The 22,700-nt window shown below is 50.7% G+C and overlaps 2 protein-coding genes across 5 annotated transcripts; both read left to right on the forward strand.

Annotated features, from left to right (window-relative positions):
- The first annotated feature begins 721 nt into the window (after positions 1–721).
- On the forward strand, positions 722–15,409 carry Pigs (phosphatidylinositol glycan anchor biosynthesis, class S). 2 transcript variants are annotated; one of them, NM_001006602.1, is made up of 12 exons: positions 832–871; positions 1,090–1,229; positions 1,345–1,456; positions 5,809–5,898; positions 6,644–6,735; positions 8,893–9,100; positions 9,734–9,876; positions 10,825–10,939; positions 12,047–12,192; positions 12,674–12,774; positions 13,868–14,078; positions 14,399–15,409. In NM_001006602.1, exons 1-12 carry the CDS (start codon positions 838–840, stop codon positions 14,672–14,674), a joined length of 1,668 nt encoding a protein of 555 aa, NP_001006602.1. In that variant the 5' UTR covers positions 832–837; the 3' UTR covers positions 14,675–15,409. The 2 variants fall into 2 exon arrangements, with proteins under 2 accessions (XP_063125114.1, NP_001006602.1); XM_063269044.1 differs by lacking the exons at positions 13,868–14,078; positions 14,399–15,409 and adding an exon at positions 13,221–13,834 and having other exon boundaries at positions 722–871.
- Positions 15,410–16,080: 671 nt separating this feature from the next.
- On the forward strand, positions 16,081–21,558 carry Unc119 (unc-119 lipid binding chaperone). 3 transcript variants are annotated; one of them, NM_017188.1, is made up of 5 exons: positions 16,153–16,406; positions 19,655–19,768; positions 20,232–20,334; positions 20,510–20,682; positions 20,944–21,552. In NM_017188.1, exons 1-5 carry the CDS (start codon positions 16,187–16,189, stop codon positions 21,054–21,056), a joined length of 723 nt encoding a protein of 240 aa, NP_058884.1. In that variant the 5' UTR covers positions 16,153–16,186; the 3' UTR covers positions 21,057–21,552. The 3 variants fall into 3 exon arrangements, with proteins under 3 accessions (XP_063124880.1, NP_058884.1, XP_038941667.1); XM_039085739.2 differs by lacking the exon at positions 16,153–16,406 and adding an exon at positions 16,524–17,354 and having other exon boundaries at positions 20,944–21,558; XM_063268810.1 differs by lacking the exons at positions 20,232–20,334; positions 20,944–21,552 and having other exon boundaries at positions 16,081–16,406; positions 20,510–20,681.
- The last annotated feature ends 1,142 nt before the right edge of the window (positions 21,559–22,700 follow it).

The following is a 22,700-nucleotide window of genomic DNA, read 5'->3' on the forward strand; positions in this document are numbered from 1 at the left end:
ATTCTAAACACTATTATGTGCATTAACAACGCTCTGTAAAGTAGATACTGTTGTCCTTTTCATGGAAGGCACAAAGAGAGGATGAGAGGTTGTTCAGTTAGGATTTGAACCAGAGGCATTACTATACAGAGTCTGAAGTCGCTCAAATTGGAACAGATTTTTAAATCCTAGAAGCTCGACGTGGTGACCTGTGCCTATAGTCTCGGCTACTTGGGAGGCCAAGCATTAGGCATTAGGGACGGATCACTTTAACCCTCTGGATCATATAGGGAGATCTATCTCAACACTAAAATAAAATTAATCGCATAGTAGTCAGTCATGCTAAAAAGTTACCATTTTGTCAGTTCTCAGTTCTGTCTTTAAGCCTTGAAGAGCTGGTGTTCTGAAGAGTTGACCTATGTTAGAAATGACATTAGAAGGCTTTTCGGAAGTCAGGTTCTTGATAATCTCGGCTTCATTTCAAGTAAATATTCCCCTTCCGCAGAGCGTGATGGTGCATGCCTGTAACCCCCTACACTGGAGATGCTGGGGCAGGGGGCTCTTCCAGAGTCCGAGGGCCAGCCTGGGTTACATAGTGAGTCTTGTCTTCTCTCTAAACTGACTTTGTAGAGCTAAACAGTACCGGGTGCACTTTCGGAAAGCTAGGCTCACTTTGAGGGTATAGCCGGATGGATACTCGCTCACAGGCTCCGCCTGCTCACTCGCGTGCGTCAGCAGTGTCGCTCGGGATTGGCAGCGGTCGCGCATCGGGGTCCCGCCCCCTCATTCTGGAGTTTCCGATTGAAGAAAGCTCACGAAGCCCCGCCCCATAGGTGACCTGGGTAGCCGGAAGGGAGCATGGCGACCGCGGGAGCTGCGGCCACAGACCTAGGTGCGGTGGATTTCGGGTGGAGGGCGCAGCCCGGAGGTCTGGCGGGCGGAATGTGTGGGTGGGGCGCGAGAAGCCCGACAGCTCCTTCCATCCTGGGGTTGGGGGCCCGCCACGCGGGAGCGGCTTGCTCGGTGTTCCCGGTCGCCCGCACTCTGCGATCTCGGTGTGGCGGGCATCGAACCGGTTCCCGTGCCTTAGTCGGCCTTCTGTGTCCTCAGAGGTGGTCCGAGGCAAGCGTGCAGCGCTTTTCTTCGCCGCGGTGGCCATCCTTCTGGGACTGCCTCTCTGGTGGAAGACGACGGAGACCTACCGTGCCCCGTTGCCTTACTCAGAGATCAGTGGACTGAATGCTCTGCAGGTGAGAGTGGGTGGGAAGGACCTGGGCAGGGGGACCGGGCGGAGGGGGGGGGAACAGCCCACCTGTAAGGTGCAGACATTACTCAAGGCCTCGATGCCTCTCATCCCTCGCGCAGCTCCGGCTCATGGTGCCAGTCACAGTTGTGTTTACGAGAGACTCTGTGCCCCTGGACGACCAGGAGAAGCTACCCTTCACCGTTGTGCATGAGCGAGAGATCCCTCTGAAATGTGAGTTCTCTTGAGAGGTGTCAGGGCTGCTTTTTCCATCTGAGCCCCAAAACCCAGAGTTAGATTGCATAGAAGGAGCATGGGCGTCTCATAACTTACTTTAAAATGTTTCATTACGCTTACTTAATGTGCGCGCGCACGCACATGTATGAATGTGTGGATGTGTCTGTACTGTGGCGCACCATGTGGAGATCCGAAGACCACTTGTGAGAGTCATTTCTCCTCCCACCGTATGGATCCTGGTCTTGGGGATTCAACTCAGGTCATCAGGTTTGGTAGCAAGTGTCTTTACTCAATGAACTATGCCCCTGCGCCTAACAAATCCCAAAGAGAAAAGATCTCCTTTGGAGTGAACAGTGTGTTTTTTTGGGGGCGGGTGCTAGCCTTAAGTACAGTGGCTGCCGTTGTGACAGTAATTTGATTCATAAGGTAAATTATGCTTCCTTATCAGTAGCAATTGATACCAATCAGTGTAAAGAAAAACCAGGATGTACCTGAAAGAAAACGGGAGTTTGAAGTGACACTAGATGTACATTCACATTTTTTTTTTCGGAGCTGGGAACCGAACTTAGGGCCTTTCGCTTGCTAGGCAAGCGCTCTACCCCTGAGCTAAATCCCCAACCCCCCCCCCCCTTTCTTTAAAAGATTTATTTATTTATTTTGCATATGAGTACACTGTAGCTGTCTTCAGACACACCGGAAGAGGGCATCGGACCCCATTACAGATGGTTGTGAGCCACCATGTGGTTGCTGGGATTTGAACTCAGGACCTCTGGAAGAGCAGTCAGTGATCCTAACTACTGAGCCATGTCTCCAGTCCGTGCATTCACATCTTTGTCATTTTAGCATCACACCCTTTATTGTTAGGCACTTAGAACTTGAGAGTGAATAGTAAATTGGTAATGTTTTAAAAAAAAAATTGGTAATGTTTTTAAGATGTTTATAGTCACATCAGAGAGAAAGAAACAGGCAAAATACTGAAAGGCCGGAGGCTTGGTTTAGTAGTGGAGTCTCAAGAGAGCCTGGACTCCATACTCAACTGCTGGAGAGGAAAGAAAGGTAGAGAAGGGCTTGGGGAATGTGATTTTTGAGGTTGGATATTTTTGTTTTTTCAGACATGGTTTCTTTGGTCCTGGACTTTTTTTTTTAAACATTTATTTACTTATTATGTATACAGCATACAGCTTTCTGCCTGCATATGTGACTGCAGGCCAGAAGGGGGCACCAGATCTGATTATAGATGGTTGTGAGCCAGCATGTGGTTGCTGGGAATTGAATTCGGGACCTCTGGATGAGCAGCCAGTGCTCTTAACCGCTGAGCCATCATCTCTCCAGCCCTCAAGTTTTGTTTTTTCATCAGTATTTTCTTTGATGATGAAATGTGATCTTTGGTTCTAGAATTAAAATAACAATTTGAGAGTCACCAAGGACCTTTTATAATTCCTTCACTTGCTTTTCAGCAGCATTTGCTAACAGGACACAGCTTCCCCTGAGCTCCTTCGAGCACCTTTGTTTTTTAAGCAGCAGCCCCTGGTGTTTAGCATGATTACTTTCTATCGCACTCTTTAAATCACTTTAGCTATCTGTATGGTGGAGTTCCAGGTCAACCTGGTGTACGTCTACAAGTTCCAGCCTAATACAGGGCTCATAGTGAAACCCTGTCTCAATAAAAAGGAAGTGCAATATTAAAGCCATCTAAACTGTCTTAGCATTCCTTAATAGCTGATACATTTACAAAAAAAATTATAAAATTTTTTTTATGATTTTACTTCTTTGTTCTTATTCGCTTTTTGTCTGCTTGTTTCTTTATTGAGACAGTGTCTCCTGTGTATCTCTAGCTGGCTTCCGACATGTGTGCATTCTCCTGCCTCAGCCTCTTGAATGCAGGGATTACAAATACGTGCTGCTGTGACTGGCTTTAGTTCCTGGCTCAGTGAGTGACCTCAGACGCAATTACTTGGTGCAGCTGTGGGTACTTGGCTCTGTGTGTGTGAGCATCTTGCTGAACTAACTGTTTCACTGTTCCCAGGCTTAGCAGTTTTTCAGATGGTTCTCTCCTTTTTTTTTTTTTTCTTTTTCTTTTCTTTTTTTCAGAGCTGGGGGCTGAACCCAGGGCCTTGCGCTTGCTAGGCAAGCGCTCTACCACTGAGCTAAATCCCCAACCCCTGGTTTTATTTTTATTTTATGTGTCTGTATGAGTGTTTGCCTGACTGTGTAACACGTGTATGTGGAGGCCAGATGAGGGAATCGAATCCTCTGGGGCTGGAGTATGTGCTATGTGGTTGCTGGGAATTGAACTCAGGACCTCTGGAAGAGCAGCCAGTGCTCTTAACCACTGAGCCGTCTCTCCAGCCCATGGTTCTTGTTTTGTGTGTATGCGATAAATAATTATAGTACTTGAAAGATAAATACTTTTTAGCTCGTGTGTGTGTGTGTGTGTGTGTGTGTGTGTGTGTGTGAGAGAGAGAGAGAGAGAGAGAGAAGGGGAGAGAGAGGAGGAAGAGCAAGAGTAAGAGTGAGCGAGCATGAATGGACACTTGTGTGCATACGAGAATGGAAAGCCAAGGCCAAAGCCAAGGTGTCCTCCTCTATTGCTTTCCACCTTACTTTTTTTTTTGAGAATTTTTTATTTATTTCATGTATATGAGTACATTGTCACTGTCTTCAGACACACCAGAAGAGGGCACAGGACCATGTGGTTGCTGGAACTGAACTCAGGACCTCTGGAAAGCAGTCGGGGCTCTTAACCGCTGAGCCGTTTCTATAGCCCTCCGCCTTACTTTTTTTTTTTTTAAATATTTTATTTATTTATTATATATGAGTACACTGTAGCTGCCTTCAGACACACCAGACAAGGGCATCAGATCTTATTACAGATGATTGTGAGCCACCATGTGGTTGCTGGGATTTGAACTCAGGACCTCGGGAAGAGCAGTCGGTGCTCTTAACCACTGAGCCATCTCTCCAGCCCTCTGCCTTACTTTTTAAAACAGGCTGGCTCACTAACCTTGAGTTACCTTAGACTCCCTAAATCTCCAGGCCTTATAAAGGGCAGCCCTGTCCACATGTCTATATCTATCTACTGCTTTTACAACAGTCTTTTATCATTTTATTTCTCTCTTTTAGTCACTTTATTTTTGTTTGCTTGTTTCTTGAGGTAATATCTCTCTGTGTAGCCCCTGATCAGCCAGAATGGCGCCTAGGGAGCCCTCCGGCACTGAGGTTGCAGCCATGTACCCCACATCTGACTCTTATGTGGAAACTGGGGACACGAGCTCAGATTGTCATGCTTGGGCAGCACACTCTTTTTTCTTCATGGAAAATGTTAGCATTTAATTAACCTCCTGGGTGGCTTCAGGTCACCAGGACACAGGCAGCTCCAGCATCCTTAATCTTCTCTTCAGCTCTTCTGCTGAGGACTTGGCCTTCACGGTGACAGGTTGCTTAGGGAACTTCCCCTTCCCCAGAACTCTGTAGAAGCCCAGTCTGACAGCATCAATGACTGGAGCAGCTGCTGTTTTGTTTTTTTGCAGCATTGACCCGTGTCTGCTCGCTGACCAGTGTCCCCAGTTTATCCAGGTTGACAGTTGGGCAGAAGCTCTGGTTCCTCTTCAGGTGGTAATGCCTCATGACAGCTTTCCCAAAGTTACCTGGGTGACATTTGTCAGAGTTGATCCTGTGGTGATGCTCGCCCCCAGCATTCCCGCGGCCTCCTGGGAGCTTGCGGTGCTTACTTATGGGACCGTGGCTCACATGGCCGTGGCTCACGTGACCCTGGAGTTTCCGGGTCTTCCTCAGTCTGGATGGCATGGCGGTGACAGAAAGAAAGATTTGTGCAGCGCACTCTTAATCCACCCAATCATCTACAGCCTGCTTTTGAATTTTTTAGGTTTCGTTTTCCTTGCTTACTACATTGGTTCACAGAGGACCATTAAGGACCCTGACCAATAGAGGAAACAGCAGGAAACCTTGTTCCATTACTGACTTACTGAGTTGTACTTGGTGCTCTGTTTTTCTCAGTGTTCATTGACTGGTTGCTTGGGGGCAGCAGTTGGAGTGACCATAGTTTTTCTCCTCTCCCTGAGTGATATAATGTACACTGATATAAACTCCCCCGGTTTGGGGATTTCTAGCTAAAGGACCAGTGAGCTCACAGGCAGAGGCAGGAGCTAGGACGAAAGGTAAATGTCATGTGTCTGCGGTCATCTTTGCAAAAATGATTGGAGTGGCTGCTGTCGCTTCCTGGTACAATGCTCTTTCTCTGAAGAGCCATCCCGCTGTCCTTGGTGCTGGAGGTGCTCAACCGGACAGGCCCGTCAGGTCTCATGCCCCCGTGTGTTCTTCCCTTCCAGACAAAATGAAAATCAAGTGTCGATTCCAGAAGGCCTACCGGAGAGCTTTGGAACACGAGGAGGAGGCACTGTCACTGGGCAGTGTGCATGGTATGACAGTTTTGATGAGATGTCCTCTTTTCCTTCCGGTCTCCTGTGTTGGCTAGTTTTATGTCAACTTGGCACAAGCTAGAGTTATCTGAAAGGAGAAAAGTTCAATTGAGAAAATGCCTCCATAAGATCGAGCTGTAAAGGGGTTGGGGATTTAGCTCAGTGGTAGAGCGCTTGCCTAGCAAGCGCAAGGCCCTGGGTTCGGTCCCCAACTCTGGGAAAAAAAAAAAAAAAAAAGGAAAAGATCGAGCTGTAAGGACTTTTTTTTTTATTAGTGATTGATGGGAGGCCCGGTTATTGTGGGTGGTGCCATCCTGGGCTGGTTGTCCTGGGTTCTATAAGAACAGCCTCTGCATCAGCTCCTGCCTCCAGGTTCCTGCCCTGCTTGAGTTTCTGCCCTGACTTTCCTCAGGGACTTAGAAGTTGTAAGCTGAAATAAGCCCGTTTCACCCCAGATTGCTTTGGTCATGGTGTCTCATCACAGCAGTCGTGTAGCCCTAACTGGGACATCTAAGTGTGACTCCCATGCTATGTCTTAACCACCAGAGCTTCTCTGAGAAAGCTGAGAGTGAGATAGATGCCTTAGGGTTCAGCCAAGTCCTCCTGTGGTCAGAGAGGTGGGCCGGCTTGCTCAAGCCCGGCTGCTGCCTTTGCTGAGTGTGAGGGAGGGTTGGCTCAAGCACCCTGAGGACCTCAGAAGGCTGGAATAATGTCTCTTCTACTGTACCACTACTGTTGTCCCCAGAGGCCGAAGCCTTGTTAGCTGAGCCGGAGAAGCAAGCAGAGGGCTCCCTGACTGTGTACGTGATCTCGGAACACTCCTCCCTTCTTCCTCAGGTAGGCTGAGCAGAGCCACTGGTGACTTGCTTTCTCTGTCAGCTCATCCTCTCCCAAGCTACCTTCTGGAGTGCTGCCTGTAACTCCCATCTGCTACAGAAAGTTCCACGTTTTACAATAAACCTACCAGTGGGGGTTTATTCACTTACAATGATTCGGGTGTTTCTAACCCCAAGACCAGTGCATGGTCAAAGTGCTAGTGACTGATTTTTAAAGACAGAGTCTCATGTAACCAGGGCTGGCTTCAATTTGTAGCCAAGGATGGCCTTGAATTTCCCATCTCCTTCAACGAGGTACCCCCCCCCCCCAAGTGCAGGATTTACAGGCATGCACCACTGCGCCTGTTTTATGCAGCGCCAGGGCTTGAACCCTAGTCTTCCTGCAGGATAAGCAAGCACTCTACCAACTGAGTGACCTCTTCAGTCCAATCCCCCACCCCCACCCCTGTTTTCTTGAGACCGGTTTCTCTATGATGTAGCTTTGGCTCTCCTGGAACTGGTTGTGTAGACCAGGCTGGTCTGAATGTAACAGAACTGTTCCTGCCTCTGCCTCCTGAGTTCTAGGGTTGAGGTGTGTGCCACCCTCCCAGGCAGTCTTACATACTTGAGACATGGATACATGATACCATACTTTGTTCTGCTCCTTCGATTTTGCTCAGTATTTTAGAGAACCATTCGAGGTGCCGTGCGTAGCTGCGCTTGTATTTCACCGTCTCTGGTGGACATTTGGGTTACCTCCAGCTCTTCATCCTTAGGTGCAGTGCTATGAGCCCCTTTGCCTCTGGCCCTGGGCCTTTTTCAGAGACCGCATTTGCATTTGTTCGTTGGATCTGCCTTTCTTGGTTTCTAGTTCAGCATTTTATGCAATCCTAAAGATTTAAATGTTGCCTGCACTTGGATCTACTGTGAAGGAGAAAGGAATGGAAATATATGAGAATACTCATACAAGCTCAATGTTCAGGGATACCAAATTAATGAAGAAAACACCATGAAAAAAGCAGGCATTGTGGCACATGCCTATAACTGGGGGTTGGGGTTGGGGTGGGGGTGGCGGGGAGTGGAGGCAAGAGGATCAGGAGTTCAAGTTTGTCCTCAGCTGCAGAGCTCAAGACCAACCTGGGTTCCATGAGACCCTTTCTCAAAAAAGCTAGCAAAAAGGGAGCTGGAGAAATGACTCAGTATTGAGAGCCCTCGCTGTTCTTGCAGATAGTCCACCGGGTTTCAGTTCCCAGCGCCCACATGGGGCTCACGATAGTCCGATTACAGGGATCCAGTGCCTTTTCGGGCCCCTCTGAGCACCAAGCATCCACCTGGTGCACATACCCGTATGTAAGCAAATACTCATACATAAAAAATAAAATGAAACGAGCCTTTATTTGTTTCTTGTATTTCAGTCTCTGTTTGACCTGCATATCTGTGCAGATGGAGACATCAGGTCCCCTGGATCTGGACAGTTATGTGCTAGGAATGGAGTCTGGGTCCTCTGGAAGAGCAGCTAGTGCTTTTAACAGCTGAGCCATCTCTCCAGTCCAAACTTTATCTTTAAAAACACAGCAACATTAACAAAAGAACGAGAGAAAAAAGAGAGAGAAAGAGAAGTGTGACTGGGTGGTGGTGGTGCACACCATTAATCTGAGCGCTCAGGAGGCAGAGACAGGTGGATCTCTTGAGTTCAAGGCTAGCCTGGTCTACAGAATGAGTTCCAGGAAATCTAGGGCTACACAGAAAAACCCTGTGTTGGGGGGAAAATGAAAAGCAGAAGAAACAGCTCAGTACAAGTCTAGAGTGTGGTGCAACCTTTCAGCTGATGACAATAGGCCAAATTCCTTAGGATAGGAGCCAGTGCTGGGCTTATGTAATGTGCATGCTTATAATTCTGTCATTTGGAAAGCTGAGGCAGGAGAATCTTAAATCTTAGCCTGGGGGGTTGGGGATTTAGCTCAGTGGTAGAGAGCTTGCCTAGCAATCGCAAGGCCCTGGGTTCGGTCCCCAGCTCCGAAAAAAAGAAAAAAGAAAAAAAAAATCTTAGCCTGGGTTACATCAAGAGGCTATCTCAAAAAAAAAAAAAAAGAAGAAGAAGAAGAAGAAGAAAGGAGAAGCGAGTGCCTGTGTGCTTTCCTCACTGAACCACAGCATTCCCGCTCTGTGCCCTGCACAGGACATGATGAGCTACATCGGGCCCGAGAGGACGGCCATCGTACGGGGCATGATCCACCGGGAAGCCTTCAACATCATTGGCCGTCGCATAATCCACGTGGCCCAGGCCATGTCTTTGACAGAGGATGTGCTTGCTGCTGCTCTGGCCGACCACCTCCCTGAGGACAAGTGGAGCTCTGATAAGAGGCGGCCACTCAAGTCCAGCCTAGGTAGGGCTTTGGGCTTTGCTTTAGAAAGGGAGGAGAAATCCATGAAAACTGCTTATTCCTTTTCTTGTTCTCCATTTTCAATTTTTTTTTTTTAGATTTATTTTATGTGTATGAGTGTGTTGTCTGCAAGTGTGTATGTGTACAGCGTGTATGCTTGGAGGTCAGAGAGGGCGTCAGATCTCCTGGAACTGGAGTTAAGATGGCTGTGAGCCACCATATAGGTGCTGGGTCCTGAACCTGGGTCTTCTGCAAGAGTAACAAATACTTTAAAGCTCTGAACCATCTCTCTTCCCTCCGTTTTGTTTTGTTTTGTTTTGTTTTTTTCTCCTTTCTTTTCTTTCTTTTTTTTTTTTTTTTGAGACAGGGTTTCTCCGTGACTGTCCCAGAACCTATTTGTAGACCAGGCTGGCCTCATATTCAGAGATCTGCCTGCCCCTGCCTCCCGGATGCTGGGATCAGAGGTGTGTGCCACCACTGCCTGGCTCCATTTTTTCCCTAAGGCATTCAGCAGTGTTTCTTACCTCACTTCTGTCCTCTCTTTGGCTCCTCAATGGCATCTCTATCCCATCCAGATGACATGGGGTATAGGCTGCCTCTTTCCTCGACATTTCTGAAATCCTCCTCTTTCCACAGGCTATGAAATCACTTTCAGTTTACTCAACCCAGACCCCAAGTCCCATGATGTCCACTGGGACATTGAGGAGGGTGTCCAACGCTATGTGCAGCCTTTCTTGAACCGCCTCAGCGCTGCAGGCAATTTCTCTGTGGACTCTCAGGTAAGACCAGGAGTGCGTTACGGAGTCATTTTCAAAGTCTATGCCTATTCAGTGTTTCTATGAGCATCTGCCCTCCTCTCAGAGCGTGATGATTTGCTTGTACAGCTATATGTAGGGCAGTGTCGTGCGAGCAGGTACAAGTGTGTAGCTTGTGGGAAGCGCTGTGTACACCTATTTATGTCCATTAGTCCATTGATCCCTTGAGGGCAGGTTCCAGGACCTTCTTTCCTTGGTGTCCAGCTCAGGGAGTTTCACTAGAGTGGCTTGACAATACTACTTCCCAAGGATTTACTCAGCCGTTATACCTAAATGTTAAATCCATCAGCTGCCCCTAAGGAAGTTTGTTTGTTTTTTATTATATGAGTACACTGTAGCAGTCTTCAGACACACCAGAAAAGGGCATCAGATCTCATTACAAATGGTTGTGAGCCACCGTGTGGTTGGTTCCAGGACCTCTGGAAGAGCAGTCAGTGCTCTTAACAGCTGAGCCATCTCTCCAGCCCCAGGAAGTTATTTAAAAAAAAAAAAAAAAGGCTTTCTGAAATATGCGAACACTTTAACAATAAAGCATAGGAACCCTGCTGGCTTTAAGTATCACACCCAGTCCTTGTAGGGAAAACGTGGGAGATTTTTGATCAGGTCCTGCTAGTGTCAGTGGTTGTCTTTGAAAAGCCGACCCGATTGGGTCTTGTGGACCAAATCTTTGTTCGTTCCCCTCTTTGGCTGTCTGGAAACCTGGAAAGTAATGTAGTCTTCTAAGTATGTATTTAATGTGTTCGCTTTACCCTGAATCTGTTATTTTCTTTCGTGCTTGTACGTTGTCTGACCCTCGACTTTGTCTTGTATAGTTTGTTTGTCCTGAGTGTATCTCCACATGGTACCTCCACTCTTAGGGGAAGTAGACGCTAGAGCCGTGTATGGAGTAGTCTATCCCTCTCTGCTCCGCAGATCCTTTACTACGCCATGTTGGGAGTGAACCCCCGCTTTGACCCTGCCTCATCCAGCTACTCCTTGGCTATGCACAGCCTCCCCCATGTCATCAACCCAGTGGAGTCCCGGCTGGGTGAGTTCCTAAGCAGGCCTTCTGTCAGGCCAGCGTGGGGTTGGAGGTGGCTGTGTGCTTTGGAAAGGTTTAGTGTCTGTCGGCCTGTCTGTCTGTCTGTCTGTCTCCCTTCCCCCTGCCCCTCTCCCTCTTCCCCTTTCATCTCTCCCTTTGGTTGTTCACGGCAAATCTCATGCACCTCAGAAAGGTGGGAACTCTATTTTGTTTTGGATTTTTGAGACAGGATCTCGTGAATCCTAGGCTAGCCTCAAGCTTTCTGTGTAGCCAAGGATGGCCTTGAATGCCTGATCCTCTGGTGCTACCTCCCCTGTGCTGGGATTATAGTCATGTGCCCACCACACCCAGCTTAAAAAAAAAAAAAATCAAAACCCACTGATTTTGCTTCCCGGGTACTGGAGATCAAAAGCAGCGTCTTGTGTGCACCAGGCATGTGTCACTGGCCTGCAGCTACACCCTCTGAAAGCAGAATTCGATTTTCCTTTTCTTTTTTTAATAATGTGTTTATTTTTATTTCACGTATATTGATGTTCTGCCTGTATGTATGTCTGTGTGAGGGTGTAAGATAGCCTGGAACTGGAGTTACAGACAATTGTGAGCCACCATGTGGTTGCTGGGATTTGAACTCAGGACCTCTGGAAGAGCAGCCAGTGCTCTTAACTGCTGAGACATCTCTCCAACTCCTTAATTTTTCTTTTAACATTTATGTATTCATTCATTCATTCATTCATTCATTCATTCATTCAGTGAGCATTGCGGGGCCTGCTGTGCTATGCACGTGGAGGTCAATGTACCACTTGCGAGAGTCCATCTTCTCTTCCATTGTATAGATCATGGCGGGCAGACTCAGGTCATCAGGCTCGTTGGCAAGCATCTTTACCCACTGTGCCATCTCATCAGCCCAAAGGGCAGAGCTTGAATGGACAGTTGTGCTCATTGGATTAGGGGAACCTTGAAGCTAGGACTATAATCCTTCATCTGGAGGGAAGGAGCCTAGCGGGAGTGTGGCCAAGAACTGTACTGAGTCCTGCCAGCCAGGGAGCAGCTGAGCCTGGACTATGGTGCAGGAATCAGTTGCTTCGGTGTTCTAACTCCCTCTTTGTACCACAGGGTCCAGTGCTGCCTCCCTGTACCCTGTGCTCAATTTTTTACTCTATGTGCCCGAGCTCGCTCACTCCCCCCTCTACATTCAGGACAAGGATGGAGCTCCAGTGGCCACCAATGCCTTCCACAGTCCCCGCTGGGGTGGCATTATGGTAATAGTCACCCTATGCAGGCCTCAGAGTCTATAGAGATTGTCCGGGTGGGGGCGGGGCAGGGTGCATCTGTGCCCCTGTGGGGAGGAGCATGTAGGAAGGAGGTGACAGGGCTGTGCTGTCCTCCTCTGCCAGCCCAGCTGTGTCTCACCTTTGTCAGTGCTTTTTATACTGTGACCCTTTGGACTTAGCAGTCCCTGGAGGAGTCCTCCATGATGGGAGCCTCTCTGGGCCACAGATAGGAATTCTAAAACGGAATGATTGGAATGTCATAGGACGTTCGAGGGGGCAGTTAGAATAATGTACTTAAAGCTTCTTTAGTACTTAAGTACATGGGAACTCAAAAGAAAAACAAGTTTCCTCTGCCCCTAGACTTACTACCAGAAGCCATATCTGCCTCTTCTTTTCTGGCCTCTGGGTCCTAAACAGAGATGGGCAGGGTTCTGTGTGGCGTTGATGTAACCTTGTTCCCCATTTCCAGGTATACAATGTTGATCCTAAAATCTATAATGCTTCGGAGCTGCCAGTGAGAGTTGAGGTGGACATGGCACAGGTGATGGAGGTGTTCCTGGCTCAGCTGAGGTAAACTCCTGTGTGATCCCCTAGGCTGTGGCTACAGACAATGTGGCCATAGTCTTTGAGCATAGACGAGGTGGCAGGGCAAAATAGACTCCCACCTGGTGGAGTGCTATGGCTGCCTAGGTCCCCAGTGAGACCAAGAACCATTTCTAAGGGGTCCTCTCCTAAGGAGCATGAACAGCTGCAAACTTGTCTTCAGAGAAATAGGAGCCAGCTTTCCAGCTGTGCTTACAGTGGTGGCTTTGTTTTGTTATTTTCCTTCTCTTTTTGAGACAGGGTCTCACTGCGTAGCCCTGGTTGGCCTAGAACTTACTATGTAGACCAGGCTGGCTTCAAACTCACAGAGATCTGCCTGACTCTGCCTCATAAGTGCTGGAGTTAAAGGCACACACTGTCTTCACCTGGCCTTGTTTTTTCATTTTTCATTTTTGAATTTTATTATTTTTCAGTTTATGTGTATGGATGGTTTGCCTGCATGTATGCCTGGTACCCACCCACGGAGACCAGAAGAGGGCTTTGGATCCCCTGAAACCAGAGTTACAGATAGTTGTGAGCCATCAAGTGGATGTTGGAAGAACAGCCAGTGCTCTTAACCACCGAGACATCCTTCCAGCTTTTTTTTTTTTTTTTTTTAAAGAAAAAATAACCGCTATTTATTTTGGGCTAGCCCCTGACACTCTATGTTGACGGTGCTAAGGAGGTGTCTGGGCTAAATAGGAGTGTATTCTGATGGTTAGCAGTACCTTCAAGCACACAAGCCTTGTCAAAGGGGAACCTGTTGTGCCTGTCCCATAGAGTCCATTTGCTCAAAGAAAGGGTGCAGAGAGGGGGCTAAACTAAGTTGGGGATCCCAGAAACACTTCAACCACAGCCCCATTTTCAGAGAGGACCTTGGAACTCCAGCGTGGAGAAGGGAGAGACTTGGTCAAGGCGGGGTTTGGAGATCTGGGTTGTTTGCTGCTGCTGCTCATCCCTCCCCTCCCCTCCCCCCCTCCCCATCCCCCCCAGTGGTTCTCCGTAAAACTGAGAATGACTGGGTCTTGGCGTTGGCACACCTGTTCACAGCAACCTTGGTGTTCCTGTGCCATTTCCTCAGGCTGCTCTTTGGGATTGCTCAGCCCCAGGTGCCTCCAAAATGCCTGCTTTCAGGACCGAAGAGTGAAGGACTCATGACCTGGGAGCTGGACCGATTGCTCTGGGCTCGCTCAGTGGAGAACCTGGCCACAGCCACCACTACCCTCACCTCCCTGGCCCAGCTTCTGGGCAAGATCAGCAACATTGTCATCAAGGATGATGTGGCTTCTGAGGTAAACGGGCCAGGAAGGAATGGGCCAGGGTGCTTGGGAGCATGTCATCCTTAAATAAATACCTCAGGCTTCCTCTGGAAGCTGTGCCAGCTCCCTAGTGGGAGTCTACGTGGGGACAAATGAAAGTTTCAAGCTGACCCTCAGAAAATAAACAACAGCCATGTTTTTGTTTTTTTGTTTTTTTTTTAACTAACCTCCACATACCTTGGGTGGACTCCAGGAAACTTCCCTGGGAGACAGAGGGGACTGACTTACAGGCCAGGATCTTCCCCTGCCCCCACCTAGGACATATTGCTAACCCCCACCCCTCACCCTCCTAGGTATATAGGGCTGTGGCTGCAGTCCAGAAGGCGGCAGAGGCATTAGCCCTTGGGCACTTGTCATCCGCCTTTGCTGCCAGCCAGGAAGCCGTGACCTCCTCCGAGCGTGCCTTTTTTGATCCTTCACTCCTCCACCTCTTGTATTTCCCCGACGACCAGAAGTTTGCTATCTACATCCCCCTTTTCCTGCCGATGGCTGTGCCCATCCTCCTGTCTCTGGTCAAGATCTTTCTGGAAACTCACAAATCCTGGAAAAAGCCTGAGAAGATAGATTGATCCAGGCAGCATGTCAGAAGGAGCCCTCCTCTCTAGCCACGCGAGAGGCCAAGGCGAGAACCCAAGGCGAGAACCGCTGGGGATGTCACCCATGGGCTCTCTACGGATGCCACTCCTCAAGGGCTCATCTTCCCTCACCTTCCTACTCCACTGACTTGATCCTCCACGCCTGCTCAGAAAGCGCTCTGCTGGGTCTCCATGTCTGGCTGGAACTTCAAAGCCTTTGCCTGCCAACCTCTGGACAGGAGTACCTTGTCCTTCCAGTCTGTCAGCACTGCATACTTATGCAGAGAGGTGAATTTAGGGGAATCCTTGGGTTGAATTGTAGCCCCATCCTCTCCACTTCTGAGACCGTCTCCCTCCTTCCTCAGCTTCCTGATTGGTGTCACCATTGGGGACAGCCTGGTTTAGGAGGCAGTGGCTTAGGACCTGCTTCTTCTGCCTGTGGCTAAGGTTCCCCTCTACCGTTTCAGAGGTAGTGTGGAACAGGAGAAAACATTTCTGACTTGGAACCCAACAGGCCTGAATCAGATTCCGGCTTCTGCACTTAACGGACTGGAGAGTGCTTGATAAGCTGCTCCTCACTGAGCCTCAGGTTTTCCTCTGTGAGAAAGCACTATGATGTCACCCTCAGAAGGGGGTTGGATTAAATGTAATAAGTGTGTAAAAGTGTTCTGTATATTGGGCTCTTTAGAAATATACATTAGGCCATCAATAAACATTGGTTGAATATGAGTTGATGTATGACTCGTCCTTGTGTGAGAAGCAGACGGTTCTGCTCTAGCTCACAGGTCCCCCATGCCCGACCTGGCTATGTTCTTCCTGCCTCACTGTCCTGAGCAGCCTGGATGGCTCGACACCTGGGCTATGGTGCCTGCCTATTGGGTGCCAGAATCAGCTATTTAGCCAGAGTTCTAGTGGGGAGTAGCTTGAGCCAGTGACAGCCCTGGGATAGTAACTCAGTTCAACGGAGGAAAGTACTGGGGACTGGCTACAAGAAGCAGTGTGCTAGTGCTGGGTGTTATGAGGAACAGAGTGTAGGAAGGGTCAGGGAACAAACAAATAATTTCATTTAATGCATTACCCCAAAACAAACAAACAAACAAACAAACAAACAAACAAGAAAACCAAAAACAGGCTGGTTAGCTGGAAATTGAGGGGAAGTACTTTAGAACTGGGTGGGGGTGGGAGGTTAAGACTTGGGCTGAAGGCAGGGTAACGCTATCAGGGAAAGACCTTGCGGCTGGAACCCAGAGAGAAAGAGGAGAGGTATTCCGTATCTACATTGTCAAAAAGTTCACAAGGACCCCCAGGATTCTGGCTCCACCGCTGGAAAAGCCAGACGGTGGGCGGGGCATGTGTGACCCGCCTCCTGTGGGCGTGACCAAGGCGGGACGGCACCTGGGGCCCGGCCGGGGGTGGGGCGGCGGACGCTCCCCCTTCCCCTGGCTCCAGCCGGCGCAAGCAGCGGCGGCGGTGGCAGCGGGCGAGGATCTGCGGCCCCGCGAGGCCATGAAGGTGAAGAAGGGCGGCGGCGGGACCGGACCGGGGGCGGAGCCCGTTCCTGGGGCCTCGAACCGGAGCGTGGAGCCCACGCGGGAGCCTGGGGCGGAAGCCGAGTCCGGGTCCGAGTCGGAGCCGGAGCCAGGCCCGGGGCCCAGACTGGGGCCGCTGCAGGGCAAGCAGCCCATCGGGCCGGAGGACGTGCTGGGGCTGCAGCGGATCACCGGCGGTGAGCACCGGCGAGGGAGCGCCACCCGCGGGCTGGAGGGAGAGCGCGGGAGGGGGCCCACGAGGCTCAGAGTCCGGCCCCCACCCCTCCCCCACGCAATGCCCCTCCTCTGTGTCCCCTTACTCTCTCTCTCTCTCCCTGCCTCCAAGTCTGAAATCTCCACGCTCTTTCCCTTGCGCCCCTACTCTCCTTGTAGTGGCTTCTTTTCACCCCACTCCTTCTTTTTCAAGGGGCCCACCCCTTTTCCCATGGTGGAGGTGGGGCAGCAGCTGCATCTGTAACCCTTTCCCCTGTGGAGTCTTCGGAACCCTTTGAGGCTGCTCGCACAGAGGAGTGTGCCTCGTTGCAGTCTGTCTAAAGTGGCCACCTCAGGCTAGGTGGAGGCAAGGAAAACCCACAGGCTCCCTGACCGTTATTGCCCTGTTTCCCCAATGAGGGCTGAGGCCATACTCTGCCCAGGAACGTTATTGATCAGAGAGTGTGCTTCCCTATGTTAGCTGTGGGCCGTGTCATGGAAACAAGTGTGTGCCCCCCAAGCCAGGACTTGTTCTTTTTCTGGGGCTCTCTCATCAAGGGAAGCCTAGTCTCCACTAGAGCTGAGTTTTCAGAGTCCCAGAGTTTGCCCTGTAATTGGCTGTGTGACCTTGGGGATGCAATTTCATTTGCAGGAGCATGTTTCCTTTTCATCTGTAAAATGGGAACACGAACAATGTTACCTCCCTCAAGGTTATTATGAAAATAGAGCCAGTCTTCTGATTTTGGACAATGCTTGGCATGCTATGCATGCTGTCAGCTCCTTTATCAGCAGCGTTGGAAGCCACACAGGACTGTTCAGAGTGGCTGCCTGCAGGCAGATAAGTGAGCATTCAGGGCAAAGGCAGGCATTACCACAGTGAACAACTAGAGAGTCTTCTGGCGAGAGGTTGGCTGAGCCTTGAAGAATGGAAGGTATTTGAAGAGACAGTGACACGTTGCCTTGGAATGGATGGGTCACCGGCAACCTGCTCTGGCTCCGTTTGTGTTCCCTTTCTAATGGGATGGACATGGGTGCTAGTGTGGAAGTAAACCCTCTCTAGCCCCAGGAGCAACAGAGGCCAGGGCTCCCAGATAGCTGTGGAGGGGACCAGGATGACAGGCCTGTACATCTGGGTCCCTGGGGGCCTCCCTCCTCCTTCCAGGGCTAGGCAGCAGCATTCTTGGCTAGACCTCCAGAGCACTTGCTCCCTTGGCCAAGCAGGCATCAGTGGAGGGAGGGAGGGAGGGGCCTCGACCAGGCTGATGTTGAAGCCAGTGGGCTGCATTTTGTAATAGCAGCCCTTACAGCTTAGCTTAGCTTAGCCCTGTGGGTGGAGGGCAGGCTCACTTGTCCCAGTCCTGGATAACTGGAGGCTTATTTTGCAACGAAGGAAGCTTCCAGGTGAAGTCACAGTGTCTCCCAACCTGGAGGGAATTCATAGCCTACAGAGGATGAGCAAAGACAAGTGCCTCTTGAGAGCCCTGTGCTGTGCAGCATTTGAAAACAGGGTTCCAAGCCTCTCCTCCACCTTGCCTGCCATCTTGTGACCCTAATCACATAGGTCTGAGGTTTGCTGTTCCTGGATTACCAGGCCCTGAATCCAGCTTAGGAAGCTATTTGTGGCTTCAAGGAAGAGACCAGGTGGGTTCTGAGCCACCGCTGCTCAACTACTCTGGCCTGACCTTGGGTCCTGGGCCTGGTTTTTCTTGGCTGAGGAGAGGAAGTGGCTGCCTTCCTAGGCAGCCCCTGATCCTCGCTCCTTGTAAGGACAGAGAGTCCCACAAGTTGAGTTTGCAGTGTAAGAGACTGAGTGTGAGAGGTTGTTCCGGGTGAGAGGAGAGGGTCCTAGGCTGGGCCTGCAGTGAGAAAGGCAGCTTTTCCTGGGAGTTGGACGACTAGGATCCTGCTTCCAATTCTGCCCCCTCTTCTCCTTTTGCTCTGCAGCGTCTTTTTATAGCTTTATCTCAGACCTCAGCTCCAAGGTGCTAGAGGCGCTGTCAGGAGGGCTTCCTGGAGGGGGCTCCCCCCCTGGCTTGAGGAGGAGACAGGCCTAAGGAAGAGAAAATGGCTTTATATTCACTTCCTTTTTCAACCACAGAGGAATAGGGGGTGGCCCAGGGGCCTGGAGGGTGACTTCCGGGCCTCTGAAGGTCAGCGGGGAGGATGTGGTACACAGTGGAGGCTGGCAGCACCCAAGCCTCCACAGCCTTCTTCTGTACCTTCCTACTTCTTGCCAGGGCCTCCCCCTAGGACTTGGTGTAAGTTTTATGAAGCAGGAAGACCGGGAGTTCAAGGCCAGCATCTGCCGAGTAGTGAGTTTGAGGTTAGCTAGGCGACATGGAACCCTGGCTTAAAAAAAAAACGGTGACAAAAGAGTGGTAAGGGTTAGACCATGAACTAACTCCCTTAGGCAACGCTTAGCTCTCCTGGCTTCCTTCTGAGCCCAGGACTCTCCTTGCCTCATCCCTGTGGCACCTGCTGTGCCCACCGCATCCTTTCTGTGTTCTTTTCTCTAAACCAGAGAGCACTTTATTCCTGAGGTTGGCTCAGGGCCAGGGCTGGAAAGATGACCTCTAAGGGTTCCCTCTGTTTGCTAAGACTTCCTCCCATCGGGAGATCAGCCGAGGATCTGTGGGGCAGCGCAGGCCCCTTGTGTCCCAGGGCTTCCTTGCCTGAGTACGCAGAGCCCTATAAGCTGCTTAAGAGAGCTGGGTTAGTGTAAGCTGCTTACAGTGGGGGAGGGGCGGGGCGGGGCAGCAGGGAAGGGTACCAGCCTGCCCCGATACAGCCCATGCAAGGGAAAGTTCCCCTCAAATCAGCCTTGCCTGACACCTAGATGTCACGCCCCAGGGTTGTGTGTGGTGAGGGTGGGGCGCACGCCCAGGAAGAACTGTAACTCTCCTCCCCCGAGAGCTGCATGCTCCCTTTGGAGTGAAGTCCCCCTCATGCTGGAAGCTTCCACTAGGCAGGAGGTCCAGTTGTCCGAAGGATGCATGCCAACCTTGCAAAGCCGAGGTTGAAATAAGGATTGCCAAGAGGGTGGGAGGGTCGGTATGGTGGAGGTGACTTGCCTTGCCTCTGAGGCCACTAGGATCGTCCCTGTTCATCCTTGACTATAACAAAATTCTGTCCCCTGCACTGTGGGGGCTTCTCCAAGACAGGGGCCCACCAAAACTGAATCCACAGTGGGTGTTTTGGGGTCCCTGTTTGCTCAGCTGCCTGTCTCCCATAGACTACCTGTGCTCCCCTGAGGAAAATATCTACAAGATTGACTTCGTCAGGTTCAAGATCCGGGACATGGACTCAGGGACTGTTCTTTTTGAAATCAAGAAGCCCCCTGTTTCCGGTGAGTGGGATTGGAGCACCATTGAGAGGAAAAGGTGGGCAAGCACAGTGGAGCGGGCTGTCTAGGTTCTTTGAGCCACAGAGCACAGTCCAGACTTGAACTTCAGCACACTCAGGTGTCTGTGGGCAGACAGGCCTCTTCTTTTTTCTGCCACTGTTTCTCAGGGTGGACATATTGGGAGCATTGCCCTGTTTAAGTACTGGTCAGCCTGTCCTCTGCTGGCCTCCCTAGGAACTGCAGCCCCTAAGTCCTCCCATAATCCTATGCACACCCTATGGCTCTGGGAACCCCTGAACACTGGTGACTTGTTGATCTAGAACCCTGTAGGTACCACTCTTCAACAAAAGTGTACCAGAATCTCCTGAAGAGTTTAGAAACGTTTGAACAGAGGTCCTTGGGGGAGGGTGGAGTAGGCAAAGGCCCCAGCCTGAAGCCCACTGAGCCCAGCTGGGGTACATTACAGAACGGTTGCCCATCAACCGGCGGGACCTGGACCCCAATGCAGGGCGCTTTGTTCGATACCAGTTCACACCTGCCTTCCTCCGCCTAAGGCAGGTGGGAGCCACGTGAGTCACTGGGCTGGGGTGAGGGCTGGGGGGCGAGTGTGAGGGTGGGAACAGCCCCCTTCCAGAGCCTCTCGGTGGCAGTCTGCCTGGAGCCTTGGAGCCTGGAGTCCCTTGGCTGGCTGGCTGGATGGTTGGTGTGGAAGCTACTCAGCTTTGCCCGCTTCTCTTAACTCAGGGTGGAGTTCACAGTGGGAGACAAGCCGGTCAACAACTTCCGCATGATTGAGAGGCACTACTTTCGAAACCAGCTCCTCAAAAGCTTCGACTTCCACTTTGGCTTCTGCATTCCCAGCAGCAAGAACACCTGTGAGCACATCTATGACTTCCCGCCTCTCTCCGAGGAGCTAAGTGAGTGGAGATGTGGAGAACCCAGGCTCAGTGTCGGGAGGTGGGGGGTGGTACCTGTGCATCTGGTCCCCGTGCACCTACCCTGCATCACTTTCTTACCTGGCGCCACTCCTGTGTCACCAGGAGGGAAACAGGCTCAAAGAGGCTGAGGAACTCTCTGAAGTGGTTCATCTGTCCCTGCCTCCCTCTCTCCCAGTTCTAAAGTCCCAAAGGGTCTGGCTCAGGGTCCTGACCTTTGCCCTGGGTGGACCTCTCTTGCAGTCAGTGAGATGATTCGTCATCCGTATGAGACACAGTCTGACAGCTTCTACTTCGTGGATGATCGGCTGGTGATGCACAACAAGGCAGACTATTCCTACAGCGGGACCCCCTGACCTCCAACACTGCCCCTGAGGCTCTGGCCTGGACCCTGTGCTGTGACCTCTCCAACACTGTCTCTATTTGGGGATGGTTCCAGTGGCTCTGGACCCTGAGTCAGTCTTGAGAGGAAGGTTCCCCAGCATCCCTAGGCAAGCCTCTGAAGCTTGTGGGAGGGACAGCTCGGGAGACTGTCCCCATGTTCAGGAAGGCCTCCTGCAAGAGGAGGACTTCCGGATGCCTCACTAGGTCCACTGGGCCTGAGTTTCAGAGTAGTGTTCCCTTCTTGACTGTGACTAGATCAGGTTAGGGATCCGTTCCCTGTCCCTTGCCCACCACCTCCAGGGTGTTTATAGTTCACAGACAAAGATCCACATTGGGTACCCTGGTCTCAGTCCTGGCCTCCTCCATCAGGGGCCAAGAAACTGCCCGAGGTGTGAGCGGGGTGGGTCCAGATTGCAACCTGTAGGACCTGGACAAACTGTATATAGTTTTCAATAAACCTTTTCTGTTCTTGGGTGTGGCCAGCCTGTGTGTCTATAGGGAAAGGCAGGGGTGGAGTGGAGTAGGAGGGGTTCGTGTTCGTTGCTTTTTATCATGACAAAAGTACACGAGAAAATCAACTTAGAAGAGGTAAGATTTACTTTCAGTTCAGAGGTTTCAGTCCATGGCTGCCACATGGCCCTGTCACTGGGGACCCTCTGGTGAGGGAGAGCGACATGGTAGGGGAAAAGTGGGCTGGGGCAGAACTGCTCACCTGGGAGCAGAAGCAGAGAGAGAGAGACAGACAGAGTGAGAGAGCACAATATACCAAGAATAAGGTCAGAACAGGATACCCCTTGCAAACATTCGGTCCATCTCCCCCATCTAGGCCCTTACGATCACTCGATATCGCCACTAGCTGGGGACCTAAGCCTTTGAGGGGAGTGTTTATATCCAACCACACTGATCAAGAGAATAAGAACCCTCACTTCCCAGTGCCTTCTGGCCAGGGGGTCTTCCCTGGCCTCAGATTCTCAACATCTAAGTGAGTATTTAGGGTGTGGTTCAAGCTAGGATTCCTCCTGTGATGGAGACCCAGGGTCTTTGGTATAAAGGTAATGACTTGACAGCAGACACTGGAGCAAAGACCATCAGCTCAGGATGGGGAAGGAAGAGATACAGGGAGGTGGCTTTGTTTTCCACTTCCTCTGACCCCCAGAGGCCACTCCTAAGTGCCCTCATCAGAGAAGGGCAGGACTTTGGCTAGCCCTAGCGCCATCTCCCTGCACTTAGCTGCCTTGCAGCCCCCTCTAGTCTGGCCAGTCCTGTGCATAATATTTCTGTTAGCCTCTCACCCCTCCCAGGTCCCTCTTTTAGTGGAGGAAATTCAAGAACTGAAGGAGGAGGAGGCTAGCTTAGGGTTAGCAGTCTGATGCTGCAGGTTCTCTTTTCCATATACCAAACCAGCCTAACCCAGGCTGAGCAGCCCCAGAATGCCATAGAGCTCTGGCTGAGGGCCAGGATCTCTACTGAACTTTGGGAATTCTAATGTATGTGTCTGTATCTCCATGTGTAGGCGGGGTGCATGTTTGTAAAGGACAAAGGTCAACACTTTCCAGAGCATCTGATGTTCTCTGGGGTACACATGCAGACTAAACACTCATACACATAAAATAAAT

The sequence above is a fragment of the Rattus norvegicus genome, chromosome 10 (assembly GCF_036323735.1).
Source record: "Rattus norvegicus strain BN/NHsdMcwi chromosome 10, GRCr8, whole genome shotgun sequence".
Taxonomy (NCBI): Eukaryota; Metazoa; Chordata; class Mammalia; order Rodentia; family Muridae; genus Rattus; species Rattus norvegicus.

Coding starts and splice junctions, on each gene's coding strand:
- Unc119 (NM_017188.1), top strand. CDS start 16,187: ATGAAGGTGAAGAAGGGCGGCGGCGGGACCGGACCGGGGGCGGAGCCC. Junction 20,335..20,509: donor CTAAGGCAGGTGGGAGCCAC/GTGAGTCACTGG, acceptor CTCTTAACTCAG/GGTGGAGTTCACAGTGGGAG. Junction 20,683..20,943: donor GCCTCTCTCCGAGGAGCTAA/GTGAGTGGAGAT, acceptor CCTCTCTTGCAG/TCAGTGAGATGATTCGTCAT.
- Pigs (NM_001006602.1), top strand. CDS start 838: ATGGCGACCGCGGGAGCTGCGGCCACAGACCTAG. Junction 872..1,089: donor AGCTGCGGCCACAGACCTAG/GTGCGGTGGATT, acceptor CTGTGTCCTCAG/AGGTGGTCCGAGGCAAGCGT. Junction 14,079..14,398: donor AGGATGATGTGGCTTCTGAG/GTAAACGGGCCA, acceptor TCACCCTCCTAG/GTATATAGGGCTGTGGCTGC.